The sequence below is a fragment of the Rhinichthys klamathensis genome, unplaced genomic scaffold (assembly GCF_029890125.1).
Source record: "Rhinichthys klamathensis goyatoka isolate OS25496 unplaced genomic scaffold, OSU_Roscu_1.1 h1tg000281l_1, whole genome shotgun sequence".
NCBI classification, from domain to species: domain Eukaryota; kingdom Metazoa; phylum Chordata; class Actinopteri; order Cypriniformes; family Leuciscidae; genus Rhinichthys; species Rhinichthys klamathensis.
In genome coordinates this window covers 771997-797264 of record NW_026606800.1, presented here as the reverse complement: position 1 = coordinate 797264, position 25268 = coordinate 771997, and the positions used below count along the sequence as shown (strand labels likewise).

The following is a 25268-nucleotide window of genomic DNA, read 5'->3' as shown; positions in this document are numbered from 1 at the left end:
CTCTCATCTCAGAAGTTTTGAAAGCCAAAGTGTGACACAAACATGCGAGTCAGAGATTCTTTATTTTCCAGACTAAAGTTCATGATCTTCAGGGTGGTAAAGTTCACTCATCAAGCGGTAAATGTACGACGGAGCGTTTCCACCGATGTTTGAGATGAACAGTGTGATGAGTTCAGGAGGGACGTAGTCGAATACCGGACAGTGAGCGTTGACCTTAGATAAGATCTCACCTAGAAACACAAATTTCATATTAGATATATTATTAACCATCTTAATAGAAACAGCATTATTAAAGAGGCCATATGATGCCATTTTAAAAGGTCTTTTTTTTTTTATTATTGGCTGTACTAGTATAGGTTATCATGCTTTAAATGTAGTGATGGGAGGAACAATTGAACCAGTTGCTTCGCATTCAAAATTAGCCTGGCTCCGCCGTCCTACGTTCTTCCGCTCAATTTTCATTTTCCTTCAGAAATGCGTCTGGGCTTGTGGTGTATTCTTTGGTTTTCTCCGGTCAATTTTTTACCGGTCCAATCAGCGAACAGAGGGAGTGGCTGAGAACAATGACGTTGATGTTGTGCGCTAGTTTGAGTCGTCATACGTCACGACCAAACGTTTGCGATTGGTTAGGCAGATCCAGAGTGACTGGGCAGATCCAATAGTTTTAGACTTGAACAGAGTACCCGCCTTCAAGGAAGTTAACGCTTGCCAATGGAGTACAAATGAAATGTACGAGAGTCTGGTGGGACCAGGCTAGCTCAAAATGCCCCTGATGGTCAGAGCAGTGTAAATGCATTGAAAACTGTTTTTGGAACATGGAACCTGATCTTTTTAATTTCCAATTTTGTGCCCTTTCCACATGTGGTAGTAAATCAGATACAGGTCAGATGTTTTGCAATGCGACCTCAGTCTGAACAGTCGACTTTTACATCGCTCTAGAGCAACATTCGTCACAATTCTGTGCACATGGGAGTCACTTCATTCAAAGATTTTACATACCCGACGTTATCAAGACAGTTGTGTAAGGTAGTCAGTGAAGGACAGTGATGTGTCAGAACTCATAAGTATTACAATGACAGCTCTATAGAGTCTATATACACAAGCAAAACATGAGGGCTCGTGTCATAAATGTTTTAAAACTCGGCTTTTTACGCATCCTCATCTTTGTTTTTATTGCCAGCGCATTAATTATCTGGCTTTGGCGGCAATCACACAATAAATAAACACGTAATCACTTACTTTAATGTTCTCAGTGTTTACTTCTGTATGCATTTACAAGGTCTTTTCAAAAAACGGATAGCTATCCGATCAGAGAAAATGCATGAAGTGACCAGGTGTTTAAGGACAACATTAAAAAGCATCAAATGGCCTCTTAATAATACAAACAAAAAATACCAGGTTCTTTACCCTTTAATTGAATGTGTAAAATTGCAAATCATTTCATTAAAAAGGAGTAACATGCTGTGTGATATTACCTTCAGTGAAGGGAAGAACTTCGTGTGGTGAAACAAATTTGTGAAACGTGTCCTCCTCATTGGGAAACTACAACAACAAAGACACAGTTCAGGATATTATGTACTGACTGCACTGTGTAAGTGTGACTGTACGGGGCGTCGGATACCTGTGGTGAGAGCTTGAACATGGGAGCGCACACGATGAGAGGAGTCGAGTGATGCTTTGCAGCCAGAGCCAGTGTGTGTGTGCCATTAAGAGCCCGTAGACCGCCGTTAGCCAGAACCGTCTGTGTGCCGATGATGACCTGAACAACACACATGGAAACAAGCGCTTTCAGCATTTACCAGGTTCCAATCATTCATCGAGAAACTAATGCCTGTGTGTGACTAACATGAAACTAAATAATAACACTGTTTGAAGTATGTGATGACATTTCTAGCTAATTAGGATAATTGTTATATCTTGAATATTCTGTTGGTGCATCAATCCTTTATTTCACCTTATTGACTCTTGACATTACAGCGAAAATGGCAGCGTCTGGGATGACCGTTGTCTCAATGTCCTCTTTGGAAAGAATTGTGGCCATTTCATGCCCCTGATGGACAAAGAGGAGTTTATGTGAGTTATTTTCAAGGACCTGAAAATGTACAACACCACCAAATACACTTGCTTAAATAACGAAAATAAATGTAAAGTTAATCTATCAAAACCTTCATTTTTTATAAATAATACTAATAGTATAAATAAATATCATTAAAAATAATTTTTATATAATAACATTTAAAAAATAAAGAAATGGTAATATTTTTTTTTTCAATTAAATGGTAAAATTGAATATTTATATTTATCAAATATTATGCATTTATTAATAATGATAAAAAAATTACAATAATATTATTCAAATGTTTAATAATTATATAAGTATAATCATGAAAATATATATAATATTAAAAGATTATTAAAAATGTATTAAATATAACACCATGTCATGAAAATATATAATATTAAAAGATTATTAAACATTTAAATATTATTAATATTATTATTTTTATCATTATGTATTTATTAATGACAAGACAATAATAATATAAATATAATTATTTATTATTACATTATAATTATTAGTATTGTTTTAATATTTATAATAATTTATATTATTTAACAATATTATAAATGATTGAATATGATATTTAAATAATACAATGTTATAAATTTATATATATATATATAAATAATATTAAACTTATTAAATGTTTAAATATATTATTAATAATAATTTATTATTGATTAATGTATTATACTTTATGTTTTAATGACAAGAACATAATAATAATAATAATAATAATGTTGATGTCAATAATTATAATAATTTATATTATTTCGTAATATTATAAATTATTAAATAATATATTATTTAATAATTATAATTGTATAATAATATTTAATAATGATTAAACATTATGATAATAATGTATAATGACAGAGTTGTCAATTCTTGGCTTGTTCTGCTATTATTAAATCTGCCAGGGCTGAGATGTGTTTTTTGCGAGAGCAATGAGTGCAAGCATGTACTCACCTGACAGAAAGGCGCACACTCTGCAACGATAACATGGAATTTGCGTTTCCGCGCGGCATCTTTCAGGAACGCCTCCACTGTTCTGGAGCGGCCGATGGTCATGATGACCTCGTTGGAGTGGATGTGTTCCAGCGCCTGCATGGAGATGTTGTCTGTGGTGCCCTCTGAAAACACACAAACATTTCAGCAATCAGATTTAGCATTACAAGAACATATACAGTCAAACCACAATTTGTTCAACATTTCTCACATTATCAGTTTATTCACAATAGTTTAGAAAATGGTAATAAAATATGACAAGAACTGGGAGTTATCAAATCAGTGGATATTTCACTGGTTTTGGCCATCCTTCTGTCTCACAAATGAATTATGTTGAATAGCTGTCAGCTGTTAACTTTAAGTACACAAATAGATAATACCAATTTAGGTCAACCAATTATCAAGCAATGCTTAATTTTGTTCAGTCTGTGGTGTAAAAAGTTCACATTAGCAGTTAAAGAAAAACCACATAAGCAAAACATGCTCAGATCAAAGTGTCTGAATAATTTTTGGTCCCAAATTTGTATTAATTTAACTTGTAGTCCACTGTACGACGAATTTGTGTGTATAATATGTCAGTTTACTTTATTTTGCTATCCTCACTTACATAAATGAACTACAGTGTCCTGCACCCACAAGTAAATACATATCAAAAATGATATCTGGTGTCTGAATGATTTTTGGTTTGACTGTAGTTTATCCACTACTGGATAAAAAAGCAAAAAGCTTGATCGTTCTGGATGGTCACCCAGTTCTGTCAGCAGCTCGTTGATGGCTTCGATGACGTTGGCTTTGAGATGAGCGAAGTGCTGTCTGAAGTTGTCCTCGCTGGATCCTCCAGACGTCAGCAGCTTGTGCAGAGATTCCTGCTGATCCGTCTCCTCACTGCTGCCTCTGGACCTGAGGAGAGAGAGACACGTGATCTCTGATGATTCACATTCAGCTATAATTCACTCACTATATCACGTTCATAAACCTGTATCCTGATGCTTGTACTTGTTTTAACCTCAAAGCTACACTGTCACTTTATGCCCTCTAGCGGTTGAAGCATAAACTGCAATTACTTGCGGAGGAATATTGTTTTGGTTGCGAGTTGTGGTTCGGCGCGGATGAATCTGATGGTTTGAAACCGTTTGAAACGCACTGATGTAACTAACTCGATGTTTTCAGGTGATCAAAACTCACAATAATGAAAGACGAATTTCTGAAAATATGTCATAAGGTAAGTGCTAAGTGGCTTATAAAGCAATAGTTTTAAAAATAACATTACAAAAGTTTGGTAACGCTGACATTAGATAGCAATTGCTATTCATATAGCCTAAGATAACAGTGGAAACGTTAACATGGCAAGGCTATTTAATTTACAGGCTAATATCTAACGCTTTAGAGATTGACATTGTTACCAATATAAACATTGCACTGTGATGCTATGCAAACGATGTTGATTCGTACTTTATTACTACCGGTACTGTCGCTTTCCCTTTTCGCTTGCAAACTCTTTTGTTGTGGCTTCAAGTGACTTTCGTTGCATATAGTAGTGGACCGACCTTCTTTCCTTTATTTACAGATAGCCTTTGCATAAACATGCGCTGACAAATGATGAAAGTATGCCGTTTCCCGCGAAATCCGTCCCGACAACTAATATCCCCTATAACGTTACTAATGTAAGCAAATAGGTGACAACTGCCATGCATCTTTCCAAATATTCTTATACTGCAAAGTTAACAGTCTGTAATCTCCACTGATACTGTGATGATAGGATTTGATGAAACAGCTTAGAAAAATACAAGATAGTTTCGAAAGAGACTGACTTTAAAAAGGAAATCAAGAAATATCTAGGAATTCAAATTGATGGAAAACGATTAGAACTAAAAGCATTCTTTTTCCAGTGACTCCCAGTGGACAAAATGGGTATTATAACTGTCATCTGTTAGCCTGGGAAAATCAAGGGGGTAATCCATCAGCCGGTGTGGTGCCGAATTCTGACCCCCGCCAAATTATTACCCCCCTAGTATGGTAGGTTTAGGATTAGTTTTGGGGGAGGGGTTAGGATTAGGGGTGGGGTTAGGATTAGGCAATCAGGTACTGATTTCAACGAGGGGGGTAATAATTTGGCAGGCAGTCGAAATTCGGCACAACACCGGAAACTGTAGTCTACCCGGGAGCCGCCATTGGCTAACAAGCCTTCACCTGCTGTTAGCATTCCATTGACTCCCATTCATTTTGGCATCACTTTGACAGAGAATAACTTTACATCTGAGGCGTTTAAAGACTCCATTTGTCCATTGTTTATTTCTAAAGAAACACGACAATGTATAAAAGGCTCCATTACCTTGTATCTTACGTTATGGCCCCGTAGAAGCAGTTTTTGTAAAAATAGGCTAATGGTTGCGTCATAACACGCGACTCTCTGTCGCACAGTGCAGAAATTACTGTATAGACAGAAGGAGAAGCTCGCGCACAATCGGGGGACGTGGAGGCATAAAGTCAAGGAAGAAGCCCATAGAAAGTTGTAAAGTTGATCCTGCTACGAGCTCATGGACAGCTAATACTCACCATCTCCAGCTCTGCAAGATTCGGAAGGGAATAATTCAGATTCCTCTTGGCACCGCTACTAGAAGACGTACAACTGCGAGACAGGTTGCTCACGTCACATCCACGTCGTCCAGCTCAGTTTGAGCCTGCGCAGTTCGCTTGGCAATCAGGAAGTGAGTGCTTCTAATTGACTTCACTTTTCTCCGTAGAAGTCTATGGGGTCGCTGTGTCCATTTCTTTTACTGTCTATGGGGAAAACCCAGACAACTTCTGGCAAATTTAGATTTGCTCTGAAAGTTAGTCTGGCAAAGAGCTCATTCGAGCCCATTTCCAATCCGTCGAAATCGCGGCACCAATCAGAAACGTTGGGGCGGGCTTTACACGATGATGGCAGCGCTGGGATTTTGAAGCAGATTTTGTAGCCTACATTACAAAGATGGATGCCGCCGTCGAACATCAATCGTTCAAATCAGCTATCGCGTCTGTTTTAAGCGATTTGAACGTTTCCTTTTTGTTAAAAACCGAGCAAAGAACAACACTCAGAGATGTTTCTCCGCCGCTCTGCATACGTCATCTCCTTCATCGCTCTGATGGGTTTAGGTCTATCCGCGACGTCCGTTGGTGACGTCCCTCTGGAAATGATTTGTCTATGACGCTTTGCCAACCCATAACTCAGTTACAACTGAGAATGGTCTTCTGTCATCTGTCATTCATGTTGACAAAATGCTGACACTTGATTGGATGGCCATGTTTGTTGGTTTGTCTGACTGATATTTAAAGAACATGTTAGGATGTGTAGGTCTACCAAAGATGATGCATACCATTTCAACTTATGTAGTTCACTCCTTCAAGTTTAATATTAGTGGAAGGGAAGAGCGAATAAAGTTAAATGGGCTATTTCGGATACATCCTGAGTGTCTCACCTCGCATACTCTTCTCGAATAATCTTCAGCACCCTGCGGACCATGTTCCCGACGGTGGTCTCAGACGGCTGGGCCGCTGTCATCCGCCGGCCCTCCTTCCGGATGATTTCCATCAGCTCACCTGAAAGAGGACACCAGAGAAGTCAAGATCCTGTTACACCAGGTGGCTCAAACTGGGGTCCGGGGAGTGCTAGGGTGTTTACAAATGTAAAAATAAATAATAGAAATAAGATTAAAAAAATAAAAAAAATTAGACTAAAATAAATAAATACATATAAACAAAAAAATAGCTGTCAAAGTTTACAAAATGTAAAAATAAATGATAGAAATAAGATTTTTAATTAAAAAATGAGACTAAAATAAATTAATATAAACAAAATACAATAAATTGAAATAAACCATAAAAAATATTTAAATAAACAATAAAAAATGGATTAAAATAAATAAGTTATATTACAATAAAAAAACTATTTTAGATTAAAATAATTAAAAAAAAACTACTTAGACAATAAATATAAATAGATAATAAAATTAGCAATAAATATTACATTCAAGTTACAGTAGATTACTATATCTAGTAATACTATATCTAACTAATGTAAAAAACAATGTAACTAAACAGAAACTAAGTATTTTTAAAATAAAACTAATAATTAAAATAAATAAATAATCATTATTATTATTTACTTTTCTTCCTATATATTGTATAACTTACATGAAACAAAATATATAGCTGCCTTTTAAATTGTAGAATGAGGGATCACAGGAGGATTACCATATTTTATATACATCTAAAAAAAATCACAATGAATGAAGTCATAGGATAGCAAGATTATTTTTATTTATTTTTTTATTATTTTATTATTATTTAGTGTCATTGTTGTAGTTGATGGTATGTGGTGTATGCTTATTTTTCTGTATATTTCCGTACTCAGCAATAAAAAAAGAAAAGAAAGAAAGATAGAAAAGAAAGAATTGGAGCAGCGCTCGGGTTCTGGTTCTGACCCGATCTCGGGTTCTCACTCACCGGCGTTGCTCCAGCGGGCCTGTGCGGTGATTCTGCGGAGTAAAGCGCTCGTTTCTCGGGCAGTTTCCGCGGAGCCCCGGAGAGATCCTGCCCCGCTCCCGCAGCGCTTCAGCTCGGACAGAAACGACTCGATGCGCTCGGACAGATCCGTCTCTTTATCGGCGCCGGGCATTTTGCCTTGTGTCTCAGTAAAGCGCTGATCAGAGCGAGTTGTTTCTCCTGACAGCTTGAACCCTCACGGAACCAGACAGAAGAACCTCCTCCGGGTCACGATGAGCGACCGGCTCTTCTTCTGCTGTTTAACGGCGATCTGGACTGTGTAACAGCCCCACCAACCGTCCATCCAAATCACTCACGTCACTATCATCTCAATACATATATTACATCCAGCAACTCATTATTTGCTAAATAAATTTAAAACATCCTGATATTAAATCTTATTACATTCAAAAATGTACATTTGTTTAATTGCACGATGCTAGGAATTGAAATCAGCTAATATACAATAACACTCTTCAAATGAAAACCAATCAAGAATAATTGTAAATTTAAAAAAAAGGATTTTATGTATTTTTATAATGGGATTGCCTAGAATTAGTTTTCTGCATGTAAAATTAAGCAGGTAGCCTATTATAATATTGTGCATAATGCACTGTATGTTATTTATTTACCATTTAAAAGTGGTGGCTATATAAAACATGGTGGTTTATGATTATTATTATACATTACAGTTCAAAAGTTTGGGTTTGGTAAGATTTCTTTTTAAAGTCTATCATGCTCACAATATAGCATAAATATGCATTAAAAACTAATTTTGTGAAATATTACAATTTAAAATAAATATATTTTAAGATTTAATCTGAATTTTCAGCATCATTACTCTTCAGTGTTACATTATCTTTTAGAAACCATTCTAAACAGGAACATTTTGAAATCAAACGCAATCAATTAAAACAAAAAGTATTTATGTAGTTTTTGTACAATGTTATTTCCCCTAATATTAATCATCTCATAATGATCTTTTCACAAAAGCATGTCTGTAATTATTATTCATGCTGTACTTTGCTTTTAATAGTTAAATTGTTTTATTGCCTCAATTTTCCTATATTCATAATGTGTAAATATATTGGTTATAATACGATTAATCTGTCTAACAAACTTTGAATATTTTTATAGTTTATTATAGTTTAAGATGTTCAGATTCTCTCAGATGATAATGACTGTCATGTCCAAGATTACATCACAACTTCGTACAATAGTAGTAACTGACAAACACTGGAAATTATTTTCTAACAATTTTTATTGAATGACAAGCCAATTATATTTCTGAAATCCACTTTCACCAAAAATTAATCAGAAGAAAAACATTGCTGCTGAAAAAGATTGAACACTGGAGCAAAGAATTAAACCACTGGTAGTAAATAATAATAATAAATCTGATCCAAACCTTCCACCCAGGACGTGTGTAACCACTATTCCATAAAAGCATTTGAAAAGAAGAGAAAATCCTAAACTAAAAGTCCAGTTTGATCTGTTAATTACGGGTAGATCCTGTAACAAATCAAACCATTAAAGACACCAGAATTGATGGGGCAGCAATGATGGCATTACACACCTTTAACCTCAAGCCCACTGCAGGAGTCCTGCTGGATTGAACATTTATTCAGTCTGTGGAGAAACTAACTACTAACAATCAACAAATAAAGACTTTAATTACAGATGAACTCAGGCTTTCCCATGAACAAACTAAAATGAGATTCTGGCCCCCAAAATAAAACTGCTTTAAAAAAAAAATTAGTACATTTCTCAAAGTCAGAATGGTATATGTCAGCTTGAAGCTCTGATGTGCGTTCGCTCGGTTCACTTGCAGTGAGTGGGACTTCATTTTAACAAAATGGCGTTGCATTTTCAAACAAGTCTTTCTACTTGTGTTTGAAAGACAGCTAAACACATCAGTTCATGAGAACTTCGTGACTAAAGGCTGACACAATCATTCTATCCTTCCAAATAATAATTAACACACACATTCAATGACCGACAGATGACCACATACATTTCTCTCACAGGAGCGCATCTTTTATCAGTTATAGGGGCTTGTGCTGTCATTTAGTATAAATACAAAGAAAAAAAAGAAATCAGAACAAAATTTGAAAGACTGGGTGTTTTTTTTCCAATTGATACTGAGCAAGCTTGTATCAAAAAATGTACACGCACTGAAAGACAATTTGGCCGTCAAGCATCAATCGCTTCCCAGAGAATTCCCTGATGCACGTCCACTCCCGATAAACTTCAGGTCGCCTGTAGCGACCAGAACAGATCGCCGAGGCAAAGCAAATGTCAGGGGCCGGAGGTTCTGATGTCAGGAAGTAGTTCTGGGTCCCTGATTGTCCAGGCAGATTTTACTCAATGAGCTTCTTGGCCTTGAAGAAACGGCGCAGGTAGAAGACCTGCCACGTGGCCAGACCGATCAGACAGCACATCGAGAAGATGCTGAAGTACAGCACGCGTGTGTTGGTGGACTCTGCAAAACACCACAGGACTTCAGAAACCATTCTTAAACAAAATACTGCATTTACATCTGTATTGGTTCATTTAGAAGACACTTTGGCCCTGTTTACAGCTGGTATCAAGATGCGTTCTGGTCGATCGGATCACAAGTGGACGCCACTAAATACAGGTGTAAACGGGGTCTAAATCGTTTTGAGCTCGTCCACTTTCGACCACTTCCAGAGGTATTTGAAAACGCATTCGGATTGCTTTTGTAGTGTAAACGCTCGTGTGATCGAATGTGTTCAAACAGCCACAAAAGACCGTCTGCTCTCCGTCTACTGACCTAATGCGTAAACATTATGAGAAGTGAACTAGCCAGACGGGGTTTAAACTTTGTCGGCTGGAGACCCAAGTTTGTTTTAAAGACGAGAAATGTACCAAGCTCAATGTTCTCTCACTATTCCTGATGTCTAACACACACACACACACAGCGTTCGGCTGATCTGGTGAATGTCAGAGCAGAAACTAAAGCTGATGCTCTCCGTGTGTTTTTCTGTTTTCTCCAGCCGTGTTCATATGTAAATTGCATGAGCTTATTTCATCCATTAGATCGAAAGATCTGAAAAAGCTCATACATTTACCGCCTATAGACCCTCCCCTCGAAGAAATCAGGACAGAAGTGATTTAAAGTGAACAAAAGAGACGGATTAAAACACCAGGTGTAAACGGGAATGTGTCTCCCTCGTCTACTTGTGATCCGATCGACCAAAACGCATCTTAATACCAGGTGTAAACAGGGCCTTTTATCCAATCTGGCTTAAGAGCTGGAAAGAAACTTGAGTAGATTAGTTCTTACCATTAGTATCTCTCATCTCCTCCTCTCTCTTCTTCATGTAGGCAAAGTCATTGACAATAGACTCGGAAAGATCCTCCAGCCGACGGAGCTCCACCTCCAGGGGCTTCAGTTTCTCTACCTTGGCAATCTGAACAAAGTGGCACAATCAGGATGACTTCAAAACAACATCTGCCAGTAAAAGTAGGTGTAGACTATCTCCAAATGCAATGTACACTACCGTTCAAAAGTTTGGGTCAGTATGATTTTTTTTATTTTAAATAAATTAATATTTTTATTCTGCAAAGATGCATTAAATTAATCAAAAGTGACAGTAAGGACATTTATAATGTTACAAAACATTTCTATTTCAAATAAATACTGATCTTTTGAACTTTCTATACTGGAAAATGTATCAGTTTATTCCCAAATGTTTTATGCAATATTCCAATTTTGCTTAAAGTAAAGGATAATGAAAGATCATGTGACACTGAAGACTGGAGTAATGATGTTGAAAATTCAGCTTTGATCACAGTAATGAATTACATTTCAAAAACTATTAAAATGTAAAAACATCCCTTTTAAACTGTAGTAATATTTCACAAAATTACCGTTTTACTGTATTTTTGGTCAAATAAAGGCAGCCTTGATGAGCAGAAGAGACTTCATCCAAAAACATTTAGAAAAATCTTACTGACCCTAAACTTTTGAATGGCAATGTAATCTAGAATTTTGAAAATGATATAAAATAACAAATAAAAATGAGCTCATGTTAAGCATGAGAAACAAAGCAAACAAACCTCTTCATAATTTTTGGCCTCAACACCATGCTTCATGTCCAAGTTGATCTGTTGGTCAGGAACTCTTCCAGTTCCTAAAACAAAGACATAATTTCTGAATTCATACAGCATATCAGTGCCGATTCAGAATCAGATTTTGGTAACACTTTATTTTACAGTGTCCCTGTAACATATGTTACATGTACTTACCATAGTAACAACAGTAAATATCACTTTAAGCTGACCACAGGTCAGCCAAGGACCTATGGTTTTATCAAAAGCATCAGTTGGAGAAGTGTGAGGATGTGTGAAACACTCACCCATAGGTGACTTGCTCTCGAAGCACACCTCAAACATGTCATAGTCTTCTGTGGTGAAGGCAAACTTGCCCTTGGTTGCATCTTCTTTCACATAGAGGATGTGTCCAGAGGAGTCTGTGATCTAACGTGGTTACAACATTTGATATTCAGTAAAAGTCAAACAGCAGACAAATATATATGAAACATTTAACGTTATACAGGTATTATGTAAGTTCAAAAGGCATTATAAAGGCCAAACCAATGTGTTATTATCATAATTAAATGATTAATGAATGCAGCACTGATCAATAATGTTTAGTTAAATCTTCTTACATTGATATGTATATTATAAGCTGTAATACTTGTTCTGTTCATGCGAGTATGGAAGTAAGACTGACGTGTTATAACTTGAGTGAATGAGATCCGAAGGAAAACACACAAACTCCATCCGCATTTATTCTTTACCCACTTTATATTGCTAAGTAAAGGCAAAATATCATTTACACAAGTGTTTTGATTCATTTAAACGCCTTAAAAACGAAGTTAATTAAATCATTAAATCACCGTCCAACCAGGAAGCGCCATGTAGCACTAACGTAAGGCCTTGGATTTAAACTCACAGAACCGTTACAGTCACCACAAATTAACTGAAAACTCCAGTCAAACGTAATGTAACAGTTGATTATTAGTGTAAAGATTGTTTGTGTGAATATTTTAAAATCGTTAATCCTGTAGATGTGTCGCGTGACGTCACCTTCAGGTTGGTTTTCGTGTTCGGCTGCTCGCTGATCTCGTATTCTCCGGTAACGAGCACGTCTTTATGGATCTCCTCCCGCAAACACTTTCTGCTGCGCACCGGCAGGTAAAATGAGATCGACACGACGGACTGAACCACAAACAACAGCGAGATAGAGAGCGAGAACACACGGAACCGCGCCATGACGAGCTGATCGCTCCACTACTGCAGGCCCGGGTCGAGCTGCGCACTGCGCCTGCGCACTCCTGAGTCCGCGCACGCGCACTGCATCTGCGATTCTCTGTGTGTCGAGAGCGCCACCTCGTGGAAATGCAGGGAGTAGCGCAGACGTCGCTAGAACACGTTGCACATATCCTGTATACAAAATGTTTGTTCTTTTACTTTTTGAGATAATATGATAGCCTATGCATTCTGACGCAAAGTCCGAAATTTTCACGGACTCAGGCCCTCATAATACCCTCGTATGTGACTAAATGAAATTTTGAGGGGACTAAATAGGCTAATCCTCATGTGAAGTCCTTTTATGTATATTTTCCATATAAAATGTATGAATGTGTTAGCCTTACTGTTGTGTTATCTATAAGCTAGTCTGCTCCAAAACAATGACAAAATTCGCATTTAGAAGATATAAGCATTCAAAACTTACTGTCTCTCACTTCTGCCAATATTAATGAAATGCTTTATTTGAACATTCAGTGTACAGTGTGAAACAACAAAATTAGAACACAACAATAATTATTAAGAATAAAAAATAATATAAAGAATAGTGAAAGAAAACATCATAGCACAAAACAAAAAACAGTCGACTCCAATATCAATGATAACATCTCTGTACTTCACCTTTTACATTAGAGGTCCTGTCCAATCAAATGCTCTCTAGAATCTAAAGCTCCGCCCCTTATATTATAATTATGCTGAAGCTGCAGCCGAAATCGGTCACTTGTTCACACGTTTACTGTTTTTCTACATAGTAAATGGCACATATGCTCTTTTTTAAAGCAGTATGGAGGAGATTAGGAGGAGAAACGGTTAGAAATTAGCGGGTAACTGCGGCTTTACCGAGCTCAACGGCTCTGGCCGAGCTTTGATATAAACTAAACGCTATTGGCTATTTTAAAAAAGGGGAGGAGCTGATCGATATGTCCCGCCCTGTCTTCCTGTTTCAGTGAAAATTGTCAATATTGAATAATGCTGTTTGTTTCGAGGCACTTCAGTGGGTCTTTAACACTTGATATATTCTCTTCCAGGTGTAATGTATTTAGTGCCTCAGCAGAGACTGTAGCTGGACTCACTGTTTCTGAGGTGAGTGTACTTGTTGCTCATATTTAGTGTAAAAAACTCAAATAAATGGTGGAAGCTTCCAAAACCTTACAAAAATGTACTGTGATTGAAGATTTTATTTTAAAATATATGCTTTTAATATAAGTTATGATTAGTTATGAATACAAATTGTAGTCGGTTACTGATTCCAAATTACATGACAAAAATTGTAGTTAGTAACATATTCCATTACTTTACACATTTAAGGTAATATAATCGGACTACTTTTTGATTGCTTTTAGATTACTTTTAACTTGTTTATCACATTGATTTGAATAGGATAATCTTAACATATTTATATAAAAATACAAAAAGAAAGAAAATGTTTGCCTTTCTTTGTTATCAACTATAAATATTACATGGTTTGTGTAACTGTGGTTCATGATGGAACTGCAGGGGTTTCTTGAGTTTAATGAAAAGTAAATAAGTAATTCAATCATAAAAAAAAAAAAAAAAATCTTACATCAAAATAAAACACTTTTTTAAAAAAGATTTTAAAAAGATTGTATTTGTTTACCTGCATGTCATGTGACCATTAACCGACATCAGAGAACCATGAACCTAATTTTATTTATTATAATTATTGTGAGAATAACATGTAATCAATAAAAAAAAGTAATAGTTGTCTTACTGGTATTTTAAAACATAATATAAACTAATTACAAGTACTTCCAGATAACATCTAATCAGTAACCAGCACTGGTTATGGTATCTTGACCCCTGTACATTATTAACAGCTTTTTTATTTCTTGATTTAATATGTAAAATCCATAATCGTTTACCGGTAGATTTGGTTTTTTTCCATTAATTAATTCAATTGATGTATATGAATAAATTGACATCACACTGTCTAGAAAGATTCCCTCATATAAATACCCCTGAAAACCAGTTTATGATAAAGTCATTCAGTTGAATCTGAAATTACCCTTGAAATTTGCAATATTTAATTTTTTTTCATATTTTGTTGCACTTTATTTTTGGTCTCCTTGACATAACATTAGCGATCTTCTCAGGTAACTTCAAACAGATTTGAAGATGTGAACATCAGTCAAATCTGCATTCATCTGGAGAATGACTTTCATATACTAAACATAGGCGAAAAAGGTCCTTGCTTTAAAGCCAAGCCTTTGCGGACCTTAGTTCATTCACAAGTGTGATGTCACCGACAGCTGCTCATATTTATTACTGTATATGATCTCTGGGTGAAGGGTTGTCTACTGTAAAATCAGCGTGACAATCAATCTTACTATCAATCAATACCTAGTAGTGGAGAACCTATACGTTAATAAATGTGTCTATATCTAAACAAACAGCCAATCTGCTTGTGCCTTAGTTTGGTGATTATCCACCAGATGATGTAGAAAATGGCGGCGATCCAACTGTGTGTCTTCATCGGTGAGGGAGCAGTGCATTATGGTCTATCTTTAGCCTGGATTCTCTCTGCTTTTTTTCCCTTTTCTCCTGCTTTTTTCTCCAGTCTGTTTCCTCCCCTGGGCTGCAGCATCGACGCAGGTCGGCGTCACCGTGGTCTAATTTTACTGCTGTTGATGCTGATGGTGAAGCAGCGCACCTGCTATTTCTGTCTCTGCCTCTCTCTGGGGTCTGCCAATTGTATTAATAGACAGGGAATTATTACATGCTATGTGATTTCACTTTCACGTCAGGGCCACAATCTCACTGACTGGCTGTGTCTGCTGATGATAGAGATACAAAGCTGTAGGTTTGAGCTTTACCAATGTTTTACTTTTTTTTTTAGTCTTTTGCAATTCCCTTTTTTTTCTGTCAGTATCTATCTGTCCCTCTTTTTTAAAATATTCAATTCACATTTATTTGTATAGCGCTTTTCACAATACACATCGTTTCAAAGCAGCAAAATGCATGAGCCCACATTACAATTTCGAGTGATCTGTTATCAGAGGTAAGTGTCTAAGTTATGTATTTATACAAATCACAGTTAGCTAAAAATGCATGAATTTAAACAATGTAATAATTTAAGGCAGAAACAATGAGCTCATTGAAGTAATGAATACTTGTTTGTTAACAAATGATTATTACATTTAGAAAAATGTGGCTATTAAAAAGTATCATTTTAATAGCCACTAATGATGAGATAAATCAGCAAAAAAAACATACAGCTCATAAAAAGGAAGAAGATCCTCATGTTCTTGAGGTCACAGTCACTTATTAAGTGTGCAACCGCGATAAGTGTGAAGGGGGAAGGAAGTGACCTCTGTAATATGGCGTGATTGCGTCACAGTCTCTTACGCACATGAACAACATCATTTCCGCTGCAATTACTTTGGGCTAGATAAAATAATGCAAACTAATCGTAATGGGCTCTGGTGCTTATGTTTCAATGAATCTTGTTGACATATTTAGGATTTATTCAGATGAATTGACGTTTATCAGCACTACTTACGTCTGAATCAGAGCAGAACAAAACGTTTATAGGAAATGATCTTGATGCCCATTCACCATTTAAGGTGTGGTTTGAAGGGCGTAGCTCAATATCAGAACAAAGTATGACTATGAAAAGATTGTGATACTTACTAGTCTGATGGACATACATAGTGTTCAAAAGTTTGAGGTCAGGACCTTTTTTTTTATGTTTTATCTCTTATGCTCACCAAGGCTTCATTTATTTGCTCAAAAGTAAAATCAGTAATATTGTAAAATATTAAAATAACTATTTATTTTAATTTAATAATGTGATGCAAAGGTGAATTTTGAAAACATGTAAAGAAGTACATTATAAATGTCTTTACTGTCACTTTTCATCAATCCTTCCTCAATAAAAGCATTAATTTCTTTCAAACAAAATCTAACTGACTCCAAACGTTTGTACCGTAGTGCAGTTGAAACATTTAGTCAATAAAGCTTGTCTGCGATAAAATTCTCACATTCACACAAGCAAATCTGTTTGGTATACATTTAATATTTATTTGTTTCTAGTTTTGCAAACAATTCGCAAGTTCACATTTCAGTACAAAAATAAAAATCCCATAAATTAAAGAGACTACGTTTTCACAGAAAACTTCATACTTGGACGTTAGACCATTTAATGCAATGGTTAGACAGCACACATTTGAGTAAATAAATTCACACATTCAGAAATCAACCGTAAAGTCAAAACATTAGTTCTCTATTGCTCAGAACACACTAATACAACAATTGAAATCTAGCACCAGTAAACCAAAAAAACTATATTAACAATAACCAGATCATTAACGCAACAAAAAAAAAATCCGTTGATCCATGCTTATCTTGCTACATTTGGCAGGCATATATGGTTCAGATAAATATAGGAAGCAATCATGATTGCTTGATAGAGTCAGTTCCATAGCCCTGCAATGTCTTTTTATATCAAGTTGTGTGACAGAAATATAAATTCTAAGTGTCTATAGTGAGTTCTCAAAGAGTGAGGAGAGTCGGGGAGTTCAAGGAGTTGGAGGCCTGGTCGTTGCTGCTGCTGCCCCTCCGGTGCACCGGCCCACAGCTGGGGAAGATGTCGTTCTCTGGGTAGGTGAACATAAAGGAAGACGTGTAGGTGGTGCAAGCCGGAGTACAGGTGACGACGGGTGTGCAAAGGGGCTCCAGGTCGCTGTTAGCGGACGTGTAGAGCGGCTCCCAGTCTTGAGTGTACATGGAGCTGGACAGGTCGCCGTCTGGGACCGAGCGAGCCGTTTCCAGCTCAACTTTGGCCAAGAGCTCCAGAGACTCTTCCAAGGTGGGCTCCAGGTCTGAGATCCTCACCGTGGAGCTGAAGCTGTCGGTGCTGGAAAACAGCGAGCTGCTGGAAGAGGTTGTAACCGGTGCGCTTGCGGTGGAAACTACTGAGGTAGTGACGCTGTGGATCTCAGGGACTGAATGGGAGGCGATGGGTGAGACGGACGGCTCCGGGAAGCTGATGTCCGCGTCTCCGGGGATCTTGCAGATGGGTTTGTGTGCAGCGAGGATGAACTCTAACCTCTCCTTTTCTTTGAGCAGGTTGGCGATGTCGTTTTGAAGAGCAGATTTCTCATCCTCAAGTATGTCAGTTTCCTGTTACAGACAAAATGAAATCCCGTCAGACACTAGACATTTAATGTGTTGCGTATATGAGGCATTTTTTCCACAGAGATCTGTGAAATACTTACAGATTGCAGTGTGTCAGTGAGCTCTCGTCTGCGGTTGCGGCATTTCGCGGCAGCCATCTTATTTCGTTCCCGGCGGACTCTTTTCTTATCTTCCTCCTCTGGAGAAAGCTGTGGAAACAATAACATGGATATTTTACTTTCTGAACTCTGCACTTATTCACAAATGTATGGTGCACTAGCTGATCAATCCCTAAAAACAAAGTCAGTGCATTATGTACCTGTTCTCGGGCTCTCTTGTTGGACTTTGATCCAGTGACCCTCATTTTGGGGTAAGGGTTCGGGTTGTAAGGTCGTGCTCCGCCGTTGGAGGGCGCCACAGATGAAATCATGGGCTGAACCATCCACTGCAGGTCCGGGCAAGAAGAGATCGCAGTGACAGTTGGCACGAAAGAGGCACTTGAGACACTCAGGTCTGTGAAATCCTAAAATGTAAATAAGAAATCATTTAATATATGGCAAATATTTACATATATTATTATTACATGATTTCATTTTTTAAACCCAACGGTTGGGTTTGTCCATACTTGACCGTTGAAACAAACCAGCATTTTTTTAGTGTAGCCTAGTTTTTTTTTTTATTGCTTAGACTAGGGCTATAATATCATTTAAACACTTGAGCTATACATAAACAAACTACAAATAAATCATCTTTTAAGGTTGAATAATTCTACATTAGTGAATTCAATGATGATAACTGTCAAATATATATACCTGAGTCTGGTAATAAGCGACGCTCTCGCCGCTCGGCGACGCCGTGCTGCACCGGGAAGACGCGTCGCAGTCAGCGTTAAGGCTGGTAAACATCATCCTGTCAAAAGTCGAGAAGCAAGAACTATCCAGCGCGAATATATCCAGAAAGTAAGAACGGTTTAAAAGGCCTCGGTTTGTTAGTTCCCTGTTCGTCTGCTCTCGGTATCCAAAGTTGATTTGAGTGCCGCTCTTCAGGTCTGCGGGGTTTATATGGCTGTGAGTGACTGACGTCAGAGAGAGAGGGCGTTGCATCGGGCTTCCAGTACCACTGGTTGCATAGAAACCGTTAGAAAAACACGTCTCCGGGAAAGCATTTTACTGATTACATGATCGATACGTAATTAATAAACACTTATAAGCTTAATACATAACAAAATGTTTGCAAAAACGTTCGTAGATGAACATTCTGAGTGAAAACGGAGTGAAATCCATGACGTCCCATAGCAGGGTATCCCACGACGTCATTTACCTTATATGGAAAACATCCTGAAGAGGCGGACCGCTGATGGGAAACACTCTGTGCAGTCTGTATTGCTACAGCATTATGTAAAGATACTTCGAGAATACTTATATTTATCTCAGTTAACAACCATTTTGAACTATACTATCAGTTCTAATGTTACCGTATTATTATAGCCTGTTGTATACATATAATTTATATTATAATGACATGAAATTAAATAACTAGGCTATTTGATCCAAACCCTAAAATACACGTTCAAATATTCTTTTTTTGGTTGACACTCAATGTTGTTAAATACCATACTTTCCTCGATACATTCATTGCCTCGGGTTGTATTCGTACCTTTCCGCAATGAAAGGCGTGTCCAATGACGGAGGAGTAACATATTTCCACTGTAACCTGCCTTCGCACCTTTACTGAGGGATTCCTTTAATAAAATGCTGAGTTCATCTCTTAGCTCTGTGTATTGCATCACTAGACCAATAAACAATCACATGATGTAAGATTTCAAACCTATACATTTTTTTTAAAACCTGAATATATGCATTACATTTAATATATGCACATTAGGCAACGTTATATGTTGTTACTACTACTACTATTATTATTATTAAAATATATATTATTATTAATGTATTCTATATTGTGTTTAAAACGAAAGCAATGAGGCCACTCAATTTCTAATGTTTGGATTGCTTATAAATTGCTCGTGTTTAGTCTTGTTTTATTAATGTTCTGCCATTGGCTACGGTAAACATGACTGACGGTAGTTTGTTATTGATTAACAAACGAAAACAGCTCTATCAGCGTTCCCATGTGATGTCATCATATTTTACTGCTCCACTTCGGTGTTCGTGTTTTGTTTGAACTTCCTCGTTGTCTAAGCAACGCCCCTCCCACTGACGTCACTGACACCCGAGCCGAGCCTCTGCAAATGTTCACAGAAGTTTCTCCTTTCAGCAACTTTCTATCAATATTAACAGCAAATAAATATAATTATTTGGAAAAACAAAAATACAACCTTTATTTTACTGGAAAGATGCATTTATTTAGATTTATTTATGCATTTATAAAGATGCAGATATTTTACTGGCTCCGACCGAGGTCATTCCACAGATACCTTTGCATTTTGAAAATCTGGTTAGCCTGCTTTCTCAAGGATGAGACATTACATTGTGCCATCTCAAACTGATTTTTTAATCTTCACATATGTTTATATAACTATGCCTTTAACAAGGTTTTACAATTGATTTTATTTAGCCTTGCTATATACGTTAAATGCTATAGCCTTGTGCGTAAGGTCATGAGACCACAATGTGTTTTTAGACACTTTATTGCTGATATCTTTACACATATCTGGTTATTTACTGTACAAAACTCATGCAGTGATTATTTAAGATCATCTTGTGACAAACACATAAGAAAATGTGCTGGGGGGGGGGGGGGCACTTTAAATGTCCTTGAAAACACTTTAAATGTCCTTGAAGAATATTCTAAAGGTGATGATGATGTCATTATGAGTTAGAAACACATGCAGGACTGAGGACAGGCCATCCGCATGGAGAAAGAATACAAATAATAATATAGTTGCTGGAATTTATTTTCAAAATAATATTCTTATTCAATTAATCATTTAAAAATAATACTTTTAAAATGTTGGCGATAGATTTCCGTTGTTGAATGCTGTTGATATTGCGGAACGACCCTCCTGCAAATGACCCTATAGCTGTTCCGTTCATGAGCCTCACAGATCAGAAATCAGGGGCGGATCTGCCGGGAAACTCTTGGACTGTGGACAGAAGGGAGGCCCCACTCACGCGCCCTCTGAAAGCAGGGTTACCTCATCTGAGCTATGAATAGAGATTTTCACACAGGTTATGGAGAAGAACAACGGCGTTTCCTTCCAGTTCAAGTGTTCATTAAAGTAGAAAGCCTTTGATTTATTGTTTGGGCAGATCCTTCATAGTAGACATAATCATATCTGTCAGCAGACAGTTCTGAAATAGCCAACGTTCATGAAAAAATGCATATATATTTTGAGTGCTTGGCGAAGATGTCGTCATAAGAATGTCATTGAATTAAATGTGATATGATAAAAATAGGCTGTGCCGCAGTAGCGCTGCAGCTAGAGGCTCCACACCGGAAATGCCAAATATGGCCATGACACACTGCTCTCTGATTGGCTGCTTAGCGACAGGGTTGTTGCTGGAGCGCTTTGAGTGGGAGATCCATCATTCTAATTGACAAGGGATACGAAAAATCACAGTTTTTAATAGAAAGGGTGCGGTTGAATTATCCTAACTATTATTTCAATTGTTTAATTATTGTCATTTTGTATAGGCTACTTTGATAATGGCAAATGTATAATAATATTCCTCGTGAGACAATCACGCACCTGCAGATGAACCATCTTTTTAAGACATCAATCGTAAATCGTAACCTCACAGAGGGATGCAAAAGACAGACTGCAAACTAGGCACGTAAAATGACGTATCTTGTTCATTCATGTGAAAGCCTAATAAGCCGTTAATAACCTAAGTTTACGTATTAGACACTTTAAGTGAATGCGTAAAATATTGCACTAAAACGAGCACCATTTTGTGCCAGGGATATTTATGAAATGCCGTATATATATTTGGCTCGTGCTTAACTGTCTCCCCTCCGGATCAGTGGTACAGTCTCACAGATTTCATTCATAAAAATCTGCCTCACTATAAAGACAAGCAGCGCGGATGGCTGGTGCCTCCTAGCGTAGTAACCTCAATCTAGATTTTTTTTTAATATAAAAAAACACCCCCTGCAGAACAGCATTTGTTGACATTAGTCACATATTGATCTGGTTCCCAGCATCTCCTGGAGCGATCTGGCAGAAGTGATGCCTAAAACCGCGAGTGTTTCTCAGGTGTCTGCAGAACAGCTGCTGCACACATCAGCTGCTGAGATGAAGGATACGCAGGTAATCAATTGCATGTCTACCTAGAAATTAACCTAAATGGACTATTTGATTATTGATGTATGCTTATTTGATCATCTTCTATTTCTTGAACACAACCAACATTTGTATTAAAATGCAGTTTTGCTGTGAGCAATACATGATGAACACATTTTAATGCTCCTTCTCAGAAGACAGGTATTCTGAAGGATGCTGATGCTCCCTTTGTTCCAACGGTCACTGCTGTAGCTTCAGCTCCAGATCTCAAGTGGATGGTCCTGTCGACTGACATCTCTTCAGTGTCACCCTGCAGACACGAGAAACCACAGAGCTCATCTCACTCCACAGACGCCAAACCAGCTCGAAAGACCTTCACTGGCCGGAGAAAGGGAGTGAAAGATCAGGTAAATACATGTTTTGTTTTTTAACTATTACCTCTAAGCTTAGTTATACATGTGATATGTGTTTAATGCATGGGCTTTCTGGAGAATTCCACATTCAACTGACTGTAGAAAATACTTCAACATGTATTTATATCCATGGCCAGGTTAATTCTCTGTTTTAAATTGTATACACTCTTAAAAATAAAGATTCTTTACTGGCATCTTCATGAAAAACCTTTAAAATCCATGGAACCTTTCCATTGCACAAAATATTCTTTATAGTGAAAAAAGGTCATTCAAATGTTTCTTTTAAGAATTGTTCACTTAAAGGTTCCTAAAATTTAATCTTATTTGCCATCGCTGCAAAACCCCGCTATTGGAACCAGTTACTATTGGTAGTAAATTTTAGGTCAAATTTGTTTATGGATGAATTTAAGTCATTTTTTGTACATTAGCTGTAACTCAATAATGTTTATATCAACCACAGATAAATAAATATAGAGTCATTAATTTACAATATGCATTTAGCGATGCACACACACGCACATATATATATATAAGCGCATGTGTTTCTTCATTTCAGCTTACTCCAGAGGAAGAGGAGAGGAAGAGGATCAGAAGAGAAAGGAATAAACTCGCAGCCGCCAAATGTCGAAATCGTAGGCAAGAACTAACCAACAGTCTCCAAGCTGTAAGTTTACAATTCACCATAATCTGCACTCTCATTCGTCCAAAAATATGACTTTGTGCATGATATGACTATAATCTGCATATATGTCCAGGAAACCGATAGTCTCGAGGAGGACAAAGCAGCTCTGCAGTCTGAGATCGCCAATCTGTTAAAGGAGAAAGAACGACTCGAACTCATCCTTTCTGCTCACAAACCCCACTGTAAACTCTCGGAGGAGAGGGAGGCGGAGACCGAGACCGAGGAACAGACCCAAGCCCTAGACGAGCAGACTCAAGCTCCCACCGCATCCCCAGAACAGGTGCCCAGCTCCCCTCAGCAGCTCGACCCCCCCAGCACTGCCATCTTCGGGGACTCGGACGTCCTTCTGTGTTCCAGTGCCGAACTGGGCGCCGCTGAGGTGGAACCGTACATCGATATGAGGGATGTGTCCATGGAAGACATTAGCAACGTGATGGACAGCGGCGATGATATGGATCTGTTAGTGCCAGATATCGACCTCACTAGCTCTCTGGGCCTGAGTGAATGGGAAACCCTGTACATGTCAATGGGTGGAGGGTTAGAACCTCTTAGCTCGCCTGCATGCAGCCCGACCTGTAGCAGCACCGACGCTGTGCCCGTCTTCAGCTTCAACAATGCAGAGGAGGAGAAGCATGACACTGGCAAAGAGGGCAAACCTAATGCAGCCAAAGAAATCTTGAAGACTTTATGAAGGTTCTGCCACATCAATCTTAAAAATAAAGGTTCCAAAAGGTGGTTTTCCCAGTGATGCCATAACAGAACTTTTTTAGTTTTCCAAAGAGTGTGTAGAACATGTGAATAATCTAAAGAACCATAAAGAACTTTTGTGCAATTGAAGGTTCCGTGGATGTTAAAGGTTCTTCATAAATGCCAATAAAGAACCTTTATTTTTAAGAGTAAAATATTCTGAAGAAGAAGAAGGGTCTAAAATATATTCTGTTGATGAACCGAAAACCCCTCAGAAAAAATTGCTTTCATAAATGAGTCTGACATGTTCAACATTTACAAAAATATATAGTGGATGCTGTGCAGTAGATGTAATGTGATCTTTACATCCAGTGAAGTCACTGTTTGTTTCTTCCAGATGTTGACATTGTTGAGTATAGGCTATGTTGTTCATCCTGTGAAAGACTTGCTTTCATGCACTTTTGTACCAGTAGGTACGTGTAACTGTATCAGTTGATGTGGTGAAGTACAGTGCAGTCTGTTACACCGTGTCTAAGTCTGTGACTAACTGTATAATTCTGTAATCCTGACCATGGTGGGAAAAAAAAAAAAACTTTATGCATTTTTTTTTTGTTCTTACTGCTTCCTTTTCTGTTGTCTGGCATGTTTCTAATAAACAAAGAATTGATATTACTATTAGGAAACGTGTGGATGTTTTTATTATTATTTATTTATCAGAGTGAGGCTTCTCTTCTCTTTTGGATAAAAAAGGCAGAATTTAAAGCCTCCCGTTCAAGAACATTCTTTCATTTCCATGCAATGTCTGCGAGGAAATTCGTTTCGATAAAGAATAAACATCATCCATGTCTATCATGTGCACATTATCCTTTCACCGAGTTTCGAGATCCATTTATTTCTAAGGTTTCTGTGCAACGAGATTCACCCACAGCGATTTGTCGATACAGAGGTTGTAGGTTGTTGTCACGGTCGGTCGGAACGTTCTCGCTACGCCTGGGATGGGACGCAACGTAAAGCGCCTGACGTCACTGCGTATTTGCACGCCACGCCGTTTCTCTCTCTCGTGGTTCTACTTCCGTGTCCATATTTGGTAATGAAAATGGCATGTTGTTCCGTCACTATAGAAACAGTAGAATCCTGTTTCAGCAATGAAGGTTTTCCCGGAAGATCTAGAGGAGC

The 25268-nt window shown here is 37.6% G+C and overlaps 4 protein-coding genes across 5 annotated transcripts; 1 reads left to right on the top strand and 3 right to left on the bottom strand.

Moving 5' to 3' along the window:
* Positions 1-43: 43 nt before the first annotated feature.
* eif2b2 (eukaryotic translation initiation factor 2B, subunit 2 beta) lies at positions 44-7808 on the bottom strand. The gene is made up of 8 exons (XM_056269185.1): positions 7556-7808; positions 6529-6649; positions 3819-3970; positions 3032-3195; positions 1955-2050; positions 1622-1759; positions 1476-1542; positions 44-230 (listed from the first exon to the last, which is right to left on the bottom strand). Exons 1-8 carry the CDS (start codon positions 7725-7727, stop codon positions 73-75), a joined length of 1068 nt encoding a protein of 355 aa, XP_056125160.1. The 5' UTR covers positions 7728-7808; the 3' UTR covers positions 44-72.
* Positions 7809-8837: 1029 nt separating this feature from the next.
* On the bottom strand, positions 8838-12960 carry tmed10 (transmembrane p24 trafficking protein 10). Its single transcript, XM_056269337.1, has 5 exons — positions 12710-12960; positions 11977-12097; positions 11678-11751; positions 10902-11028; positions 8838-10076 (listed from the first exon to the last, which is right to left on the bottom strand). Exons 1-5 carry the CDS (start codon positions 12893-12895, stop codon positions 9955-9957), a joined length of 630 nt encoding a protein of 209 aa, XP_056125312.1. The 5' UTR covers positions 12896-12960; the 3' UTR covers positions 8838-9954.
* Positions 12961-16947: 3987 nt separating this feature from the next.
* On the bottom strand, positions 16948-19086 carry fosab (v-fos FBJ murine osteosarcoma viral oncogene homolog Ab). Its single transcript, XM_056269324.1, has 4 exons — positions 18880-19086; positions 18387-18590; positions 18169-18276; positions 16948-18073 (listed from the first exon to the last, which is right to left on the bottom strand). Exons 1-4 carry the CDS (start codon positions 18973-18975, stop codon positions 17444-17446), a joined length of 1038 nt encoding a protein of 345 aa, XP_056125299.1. The 5' UTR covers positions 18976-19086; the 3' UTR covers positions 16948-17443.
* Positions 19087-21991: 2905 nt separating this feature from the next.
* Positions 21992-24241, top strand: si:ch211-153j24.3 (protein c-Fos). 2 transcript variants are annotated; one of them, XM_056269326.1, is made up of 4 exons: positions 21992-22337; positions 22508-22717; positions 23280-23387; positions 23479-24241. In XM_056269326.1, the coding sequence occupies exons 1-4, from the start codon at positions 22257-22259 to the stop codon at positions 24094-24096; spliced, it is 1017 nt and encodes a 338-aa protein (XP_056125301.1). In that variant the 5' UTR covers positions 21992-22256; the 3' UTR covers positions 24097-24241. The 2 variants fall into 2 exon arrangements, with proteins under 2 accessions (XP_056125301.1, XP_056125300.1); XM_056269325.1 differs by having other exon boundaries at positions 21993-22337; positions 22505-22717; positions 23479-24240.
* Positions 24242-25268: the final 1027 nt, after the last annotated feature.

Bases quoted from the DNA above. Each gene is read 5' to 3' on its own strand.
- eif2b2 (XM_056269185.1), bottom strand. From the start codon at position 7,727: ATGCCCGGCGCCGATAAAGAGACGGATCTGTCCGAGCGCATCGAGTCG. The intron at 3,196-3,818 runs GTGACCATCCAG...GTGTGTTTTCAG, and splicing joins CGAGCTGCTGACAGAACTGG to AGGGCACCACAGACAACATC. The intron at 231-1,475 runs GTAATATCACAC...TTGTGTTTCTAG, and splicing joins AGTTCTTCCCTTCACTGAAG to GTGAGATCTTATCTAAGGTC.
- tmed10 (XM_056269337.1), bottom strand. From the start codon at position 12,895: ATGGCGCGGTTCCGTGTGTTCTCGCTCTCTATCTCGCTGTTGTTTGTG. The intron at 12,098-12,709 runs GTGACGTCACGC...TAACCACGTTAG, and splicing joins ACACGAAAACCAACCTGAAG to ATCACAGACTCCTCTGGACA. The intron at 11,029-11,677 runs GTTTGTTTGCTT...CACTTTGTTCAG, and splicing joins AGGCCAAAAATTATGAAGAG to ATTGCCAAGGTAGAGAAACT.
- si:ch211-153j24.3 (XM_056269325.1), top strand. From the start codon at position 22,257: ATGCCTAAAACCGCGAGTGTTTCTCAGGTGTCTGCAGAACAGCTGCTG. The intron at 22,338-22,504 runs GTAATCAATTGC...GCTCCTTCTCAG, and splicing joins CTGAGATGAAGGATACGCAG to AAGACAGGTATTCTGAAGGA. The intron at 23,388-23,478 runs GTAAGTTTACAA...ATATATGTCCAG, and splicing joins TAACCAACAGTCTCCAAGCT to GAAACCGATAGTCTCGAGGA.
- fosab (XM_056269324.1), bottom strand. From the start codon at position 18,975: ATGATGTTTACCAGCCTTAACGCTGACTGCGACGCGTCTTCCCGGTGC. The intron at 18,591-18,879 runs GTATATATATTT...TTTACATTTTAG, and splicing joins TCGCTTATTACCAGACTCAG to GATTTCACAGACCTGAGTGT. The intron at 18,074-18,168 runs GTAAGTATTTCA...TGTCTGTAACAG, and splicing joins TCACTGACACACTGCAATCT to GAAACTGACATACTTGAGGA.